Raw genomic sequence first — 7,500 nt, forward strand, 5'->3', positions numbered from 1 at the left:
TCCGCCCCTCGACTATAGGGGCATCTAGTGGCGTTTGTTTGAACTAAACCACAATAGAGACTTGCTTTATGTTGTATTAGTTTTAATCAAATTTTCGGCTACAATCCAATCGGAAGCATTATCAATTTCAAAGCACATTTCAGCGGGAATTTCAACATAACCACATCTTAATAAATTTTAAATTAAATTAAATGTCGTTTTATTATAATTAACCCTTTGATAACGTTTTTAAATAAATACCTTTTGCCTTGTAAGAGGCCAGATTTGACCACTTCGCAGCTACACATATAAAAATGTCCCGATTCTATCAACTCTCCACTCCAATCTTGCCTGCGAGGGCGATTTGCGGGGTCAAAGTTCAACGGTTCAACGTAATCTGGTATACAAACACCAATATTTACGCAAATTCTGGGAATTGAGGATTTGGGAGGACTAACTACAAAGTACAGACTATCTTTGGCTATGGTCCAACGTAGTTTATGTTCCCTTTTAGCGGAAAAGACCGAGTCATGGTTACCATCTAGAAGAATATCCAGTCCTTTATCGAGGTATTCGACCAAGAGATATGGTGAAGTACATTGCACCAAACAGATGTGAGTGAACTCTGAAATTTAATCTATATTCTATTTATTTATGTATTGTAAGCGTTTGAAGGTGAAATGTCAGACTCAGTAAATAAGGTACGTGATTTTTGTGGGAAAAGCTAAGCTAATCATTATGTATGACGAGTTTTAATCATCTATCTCGCTGCACCTTGCTCACGACCTCGCGTTGCCCCGCCCACAAAAACCCGCATAGAAATTAATATGGTTACACAATTATTCCTATTGTCTTTATGTATTCCTAGTTATTCAAATAAGAACTTGAGTAACAAAACTATAGCTGTTAATTTTCGTGTAAAACATCTGATACAATTTTCTTCTGGCACTTTTCCTTTATATTAATTAATAAAAGAATTAATTAATAAGAAACCTGGATGTTCATTAACGAATTGATTAACGCAACTCCAGGAACTTGCGTTATCTGTCGATAATTCGAAGGGTCTTTCGTGTATATTAACAATCCCGAAGGTTTTCGCGACATCCGCTATCTCTTGATCTTCGGTTGAAATCCATACGCTGGAAAATCCTTTCATTAACCGTGAAAAATTAAATTAAATTAAATTAGTCAATTTCCTTTCAAATTATTTCACAAAAAAATATAATAATAATGAATGACATTGAAAGAAATACAAAAAAAAACCCCGAAATAGAAAATTAGTAAATTACGTTATATACTAACTTTTGCATTTTAACATTGGTTTTATCGCCCAACCTATCAACGCTTTTCCGGCTAATTGTTTCAAGTTTTTTCTTGGAATTGACTTACTTCCTCCTCTTGCTAAAATTAAACCGGCGACGTTAAAATTCCGGCTTATTGTCATTGTTAAATTTGATATAATTTAACCAACAAACTATAATAGTTCATTACGGAACACTGACTTATTTAAACTTCATGTTCGGGTCTATTTTTAAGGATTATTTTCACAAGTTCGGATTGAAATAGTGTAGAATTTTGTTTATTATATGTTATTTTAAATGCTTAAGTTTAAATCTATTAGGTTTGTTTTAGTTTAAGTATATTAATTTTCAGCTTTGTTAAGGCTATACAGGGAAGCCGAACTTTTCTATTTTCCCGCATTTTTAAAGCACTATTTCCACAGGATTTAATTTAAATTTGATGTAATTAGTTAGGAAACACGTTAAACTATAGATTTAGACTATTAAAATTACATATTTAATTATTTATTTAGGTTTAAACTCGATATTTAGTACTACTATACGATAGGGGCAAGGGCCTTACACTGAAGCCCAACTTCTCGCGTTTTAGAGCCTTTCAAACTATAATTTGAACTACTAAATCAAGCGTTATTCATCAAACTTGCGTTGTTTTATATTAGAAACACATTAAATTAGGTATTTAGTCGTTTAAATTTAATATTTAATTATTATTCCGTATTTTATCTTCGATAATTAGTGGTACTATACAATAGGGGTAATATATTATTTTTGTGTCTACAGGTACAGCGGACAAGAAGGCGCAAAAATGGGAGAGGAAGTTAGAAAAAGGGTTATGGAGCTGCTGAAAAAAGATGGAAATAACGTTTGTGCCGACTGTAAATTACCCGGTAATTATAAATTTAATTAATTAGAGTCATAATTATGAATATTACGTTATGGTTTTGTTAAATAAGTGAATAGTTATTTGGGTTAAAGTTTTGACCAAGGCTTAACGACGAGACATGGCTTCCTTTCCTTTCTTCCGAAGTTCCGACTCCTTCCTGTTTTGATGATTGTTACGCGTCGCTATTTATTAAAATTAAGCCTAATTATGTTAAATTTTTATTGAAATTAGGTCCAGAATGGGCTTCAACCAATTTGGGAGTATTTTTATGTACTCAATGCGCGGGAATACATCGAAGTTTAGGTTCATACATCAGTCGCGTCAAATCAATCACTCTCGATAACTGGCAAGAAGATCACGTTACTGGTCTGGAAGAATGGGGTAATCTCAAAGCTAATGCTAAATACGAAGCCCAAGTACCGTTATGTTATCGTCGACCCGATCCCAACACTGTTCAGTAAGTTTTTATTAAACTAATCTTAGTTTTAGTCCTAATAACAAACAAGAATCGTCAATAGAGTGTTGAAAGAACAGTGGGTTCGGGCCAAATACGAAAGACAGGAGTTTGTCAACGTTGACAAACAAATCTACACGTCAGGGAGGATGGAGGGATTGTTATTTAAAAGAGGGAGAGAAGATTCGCGATTTCAACCGAGGAAATTTGTTTTAAATGAAACTGACGATACTTTAAAGTATTACGTTAAAGAAAATCATCGAGATCCTAAAACAACGATGAAAATATCACAATTAAACGCCACTTTCTGTCCTTCCAAAATTGGAAACCCAAATGGTTTACAAATAACTTCGATTAAAGATGGATCGACTAGAAGTATCTTTGTTTATTCCGAAGATGGAAAGGTAAATTAATTAATTAATTAATTAGTTAATTAATTGTAATTAGCCTTATTCCTGATCAGCGCCATCTACCCATAGCGGTGACTTTGAGAACTACTGTAAGCGGCAAGCCAATCAGATGTCGCTAAAATCTGGTGACGTCATTTTTGGTAAGACCCGAGAGTGCCAGTCAGTGACGTCACCAGATTTTAGCGACATCTGATTGGCTTGCCGCTTACAGTAGTTCTCAAAGTCACCGCTATGGGTAGGTGGCGCTGATAAGGAATAAGGCTAATTAATTAATTGAAATTTTAGGATATAGTCGATTGGTACATGGCTATACGTTCGGCTAAACTTCATCGTTTAGAGGTTGCATTTCCAGGCGCTAATCAAGCTGAATTAGCGTGTAGATTAACGAGAGATTTTTTGAAAGAAGGTTGGCTCTTTAAAACCGGTCCTAGAGGTGCGGAAGCTTATAAAAAACGTTGGTTTACTCTGGATGACCGGAAATTAATGTACTACGAAAGTCCATTGGTAAATTAATCAAGATTAATTAACGCGTTAATAATAATAATAATAATTTCAATTTCAAATTTAGGATGCTTATCCCAAAGGAGAAGTCTTCTTGGGTTTCCGCGGTGATGGATACGGAGTTCGTCAAGGAGTTCCACCAGGAATGAAGGAGCATAACTTTGGATTTACGTTAAAAACTCCTGATAGATCGTTTTTAATGGGGGCCGAATCGGAAAAGGAACGCAGAGAATGGATGGACTTTCTTCAATCAGTATTGGTCAGACCAACGACTCCACAAGAAAATAATAGTAGGTTATATGGAGGGAATATTCCTCCCATCAGTCTCACGCCTATTCCACCTTTACCACCGCGGAATAGTGGAAGGAGTTCCTTCTTTCGTTTGTCTACAAAATAATTAATTTCATTTTACTTAATTTTTTTAATGTGTTCTGATTTTAAACTTGGAATACAACCTTAATTAATTAATAATTACTTAAAAAAAAGCTTTAGGGTTTGGTTTTATTCCCCATTAACTTTCATATTGTTTTTAATAGCATGTTTAATTATTAATCGCGATTTATTTGTTAATCGCAATTAATTCAATTATTAATAGCGGTTAATTCAATTATTAATGGCCATTAATGTAGTTAGTAATCGCGATTTATTTGTTAATCGTGATTAATTCAATTATTAATCGCGGTTAATTCAGTTATTAATCGCCATTAATGTAGTTATTAATCGCCATTAATGTAGTTAGTAAACGCGATTAATTCAATTATTAATGGCCATTAATTCAATTATTAATGGCCATTAATTCAATTATTAATCGTCATTAATTCAATTATTAATTGCCATTAATTCAATTATTAATCGTCATTAATTCAATTATTAATTGCCATTAATTCAATTACTAATTGCCATTAATTCAATTACTAATCGCCATTAATTCAATTACTAATCGCCATTAATTCAATTACTAATCGCCATTAATTCTATGACTAATCGCCATTAATTCTATGACTAATCGCCATTAATTCTATGACTAATCGCCATTAATTCTATGACTAATCGCCATTAATTCAATTATTAATCGCGGTTAATTCAATTATTAATGGCGGTTAATTCAATTATTAATGGCGGTTAATTCAATTATTAATGGCCATTAATTTAATTATTAATCGTCATTAATTTAATTATTAATCGTCATTAATTCAATTATTAATCGCGGTTAATTCAATTATTAATGGCCATTAATCCAATTATTAATCGTCATTAATTCAATTATTAATCGTCATTAATTCAATTATTAATCGCCATTAATTCAATTATTAATCGCAATCAATCAATCTAATTATTAATCGTAATTAATTTTATTTCCTTTGCATGTTTTGTTTGGTTCAATGATTTTATGTCTATCCTATGTTAATCAATAATCATTAATCACTCACTTAATTTTCGTTTTTAATTATTAAAAGTAACCTTTTTTGTTTCAACTAACACGTTATGTTTGTTTTGTTTGTTTGCAATTTGTTCTGCACTTGGTGATGGTTTATTAACTAATTAATTAGTTACATTTTCAAAGTTGCTCAAGGTTTTATAATTATTTTTGTGTTTCAGTGGCAGCTCAGATGGTTCGTAAACGTGCTACACTCTCATCTCCACTTCACATACTCAAAGTTAGATAATTTTTAATTTAGGACCGTTTCTCCCCCTCCGCCCCTTTTTTAATTAAATACTTATGTTAATTACAAGCTCTCTTAATCGGCCCCTCCCCCTTTTGAGAGAGAAAATAAGAATCAATCAACGAATATTTAAATTTTATTTTTTTACAAAAAAAAGAACAATTTTGAATTTTATTTTGTTAAATACTCAATATTTAAGTTTCAAAGAAAACGGAAATGAATTTCAATCGTTTTATTTTTCACAATTTAAAAGGGTAGCTTGCAACTAGATAAGATGAAGTTTTAACTTTCAAATCTGTTATCCAATCAGAATCAACTTCACGAGTTAAAGTGTGTTCTTGAAATATTTCACTTGAAGAAGTCTAAAGTAAAAACGGAGAGGCTTTTAATTTATTATTTTATTGCTATTTATTTAAAAGGAAAAATAATGCAAGTTATTGGCAAGGCTTAGCTAAAGTTATTGGCAAGGCTTAGCTAAAGTTATTGGCAAGGCTTAGCTAAAGTCATTGGCAAGGCTTAGCTAAAGTCATTGGCAAGGCTTAGCTAAAGTTATTGGCAAGGCTTAGCTAAAGTTATTGGCAAGGCTTAGCTAAAGTTATTGGCAAGGCTTAACTTAAGTTATTGGCAAGGCTTAGGTGCTAAAAAACATGGGTTAAACTTTATCTGATTTATTTTAATTAAGTATTTAGAAACAATAATGTTAGGTGCAAATAGAGGTGGGGTTTTCAATGTATAGCAAAAAGTTTTAGGTTAGGGGGATCGAATGAAATGAAAAGTAACAAAGTTATCGCGTTAGAGTGGGTCCATGGGAAGGTTCCAAAAATAAAAAGCTAAGCAAAATTATACAGAAAAGATTTTTATACAAGAACGAAGCCCAGCTTCTGAAAAATATTGAGACTGATGCTATTTTTCATTTTTATTTTGGCAATGATTGACGTTAAATCCAGTTGTTCGATACCTATAGTATAATAAGAAGATATAGACTATTAATATAGAACTAAAGTTAAATTTCATAAGATAATTAACAATCAGAAATCATTAATTAATCCGAATCAACGAAGTTCCCCCTCCTCCAATCCCGGTTCAAAATTTATTTATTTAAAACCCTTTTTGACAATGAAATGTATTAAGCCTTGGATTAGCAGACGATATTCTCTAACTATCTTGCTAAGCCTAAGCCAAGGCTTTAGCAGACGATATTCTCTAACTATCTTGCTAACTTTAATTGCTAAGCCAAGGCTTTAGCAGACGATATTCTCTAACTATCTTACTAAGCCAAGGCTTTAGCAGACGATATTCTCTAACTATCTTGCTAAGCCAAGGCTTTAGCAGACGATATTCTCTAACTATCTTGCTAAGCCAAGGCTTAAGGGAGTATTTTCTAGCCCTGAAATTTGAGTCACGGAATCTTGAAAAGGGTTTAATTAGGTATTACCATATCTTATCATGAAGAGCAAAGCTTCTTTCCCTTTTCCACAACCACGAAAAGATGGATCTGATTAGATTTTAAAGAGGAAAATAAAAATGTTAATAATTCTCATGACTAAAGTCTAAAAGGAAAAATAATAATAAAAAACTGTTATTAGATGTTGACCTGCGATCATAATTTCAATTTCTCCTAAATGCTTATTATTTTCAGGATCAGTTAAAAATATATTAACATCTCCGATCATCGAATCAACTTCATTTTGGTTTTGATTATATTTATTTTGATCAAGAATTATGAATGTACATTCTATAATTATTTAAAAAATACAAGATGGATAAATATTAGATGCGGGTTTCTTTTATAGAAATAGATTATTTCATTTTACTGTCTTCGTCTGTGGCCCATGATTTTTGCATTTCATATTCTTCTTGGATCGTTAAAGGTTCGGAAGCGGTAAGTTCTTGTATTTCTGGGTCTTTCATCCATTCGTGATACCTTTGGGAATGTTTTTAATGATGTTTCGCGTATAAATAGACGGGATTCGATGTCCAGCATCGAATTTCAGAAATGATGATGAAATTCGATACTGATACCACGACCTACGGATGGCCGCAGTTCCATTTCAAAATAATCTCAAATAATTACTTCGGGACGTGATCTTCCCGGTAAGGTATCAAAATTATCTTTTCTCCGTGTATTGAAATATTTTGGTTAATTTTCATTTAAATATTAATTTTTATTATATTTATAAAAATTATATTATATAATTTATTAATTGTATTTTAAAATCGAAACTTTTTCACGTTTGTTTACAATTTTTTATCGGTTTTAAAGCCCGGGTCAAAGTTCAAACGTCATATATTTTTCGCTCCTGACTAA

At 32.0% G+C, this 7,500-nt stretch overlaps 3 protein-coding genes across 3 annotated transcripts; 1 reads left to right on the plus strand and 2 right to left on the minus strand.

The window, feature by feature from the left end:
* Nucleotides 1-65: 65 nt before the first annotated feature.
* Nucleotides 66-2,072, minus strand: Csas (CMP-sialic acid synthase). Its single transcript, XM_089846757.1, has 5 exons — nucleotides 1,282-2,072; nucleotides 973-1,128; nucleotides 452-604; nucleotides 241-376; nucleotides 66-166 (listed from the first exon to the last, which is right to left on the minus strand). The coding sequence occupies exons 1-5, from the start codon at nucleotides 1,421-1,423 to the stop codon at nucleotides 67-69; spliced, it is 687 nt and encodes a 228-aa protein (XP_089702883.1). The 5' UTR covers nucleotides 1,424-2,072; the 3' UTR covers nucleotide 66.
* LOC149653829 (arf-GAP with dual PH domain-containing protein 1-like) lies at nucleotides 2,067-6,785 on the plus strand. Its single transcript, XM_089846755.1, has 6 exons — nucleotides 2,067-2,167; nucleotides 2,395-2,620; nucleotides 2,682-3,021; nucleotides 3,313-3,531; nucleotides 3,596-3,818; nucleotides 5,128-6,785. Exons 1-6 carry the CDS (start codon nucleotides 2,086-2,088, stop codon nucleotides 5,193-5,195), a joined length of 1,158 nt encoding a protein of 385 aa, XP_089702881.1. The 5' UTR covers nucleotides 2,067-2,085; the 3' UTR covers nucleotides 5,196-6,785.
* Nucleotides 5,311-7,488, minus strand: Mnat9 (microtubule-associated Nat9). Its single transcript, XM_089846758.1, has 6 exons — nucleotides 7,267-7,488; nucleotides 7,007-7,116; nucleotides 6,787-6,927; nucleotides 6,628-6,687; nucleotides 6,056-6,150; nucleotides 5,311-5,554 (listed from the first exon to the last, which is right to left on the minus strand). The coding sequence occupies exons 1-6, from the start codon at nucleotides 7,341-7,343 to the stop codon at nucleotides 5,432-5,434; spliced, it is 606 nt and encodes a 201-aa protein (XP_089702884.1). The 5' UTR covers nucleotides 7,344-7,488; the 3' UTR covers nucleotides 5,311-5,431.
* Nucleotides 7,489-7,500: the final 12 nt, after the last annotated feature.

Source organism: Phalangium opilio, unplaced genomic scaffold (genome assembly GCF_054372755.1).
Source record: "Phalangium opilio isolate 3A_F unplaced genomic scaffold, DU_Popi_V2 ptg000081l_1, whole genome shotgun sequence".
Lineage (NCBI taxonomy): Eukaryota > Metazoa > Arthropoda > Arachnida > Opiliones > Phalangiidae > Phalangium > Phalangium opilio.

Excerpts from the sequence above, each read along its gene's own strand:
- Csas (XM_089846757.1), bottom strand. The coding sequence starts at position 1,423 with ATGACAATAAGCCGGAATTTTAACGTCGCCGGTTTAATTTTAGCAAGA. Across the intron at positions 1,129-1,281 it reads ACCAATGTTAAAATGCAAAA|GATTTTCCAGCGTATGGATT; the intron begins GTTAGTATATAA and ends GGTTAATGAAAG. Across the intron at positions 377-451 it reads TTGGACCATAGCCAAAGATA|ATTACGTTGAACCGTTGAAC; the intron begins GTCTGTACTTTG and ends TTTGTATACCAG.
- LOC149653829 (XM_089846755.1), top strand. The coding sequence starts at position 2,086 with ATGGGAGAGGAAGTTAGAAAAAGGGTTATGGAGCTGCTGAAAAAAGAT. Across the intron at positions 2,168-2,394 it reads TGCCGACTGTAAATTACCCG|GTCCAGAATGGGCTTCAACC; the intron begins GTAATTATAAAT and ends TATTGAAATTAG. Across the intron at positions 2,621-2,681 it reads CCCGATCCCAACACTGTTCA|AGTGTTGAAAGAACAGTGGG; the intron begins GTAAGTTTTTAT and ends AATCGTCAATAG.
- Mnat9 (XM_089846758.1), bottom strand. The coding sequence starts at position 7,343 with ATGAAAATTAACCAAAATATTTCAATACACGGAGAAAAGATAATTTTG. Across the intron at positions 7,117-7,266 it reads CGGGAAGATCACGTCCCGAA|GTATCACGAATGGATGAAAG; the intron begins GTAATTATTTGA and ends ACATTCCCAAAG. Across the intron at positions 6,151-6,627 it reads GCTCTTCATGATAAGATATG|GTATCGAACAACTGGATTTA; the intron begins GTAATACCTAAT and ends ATTATACTATAG.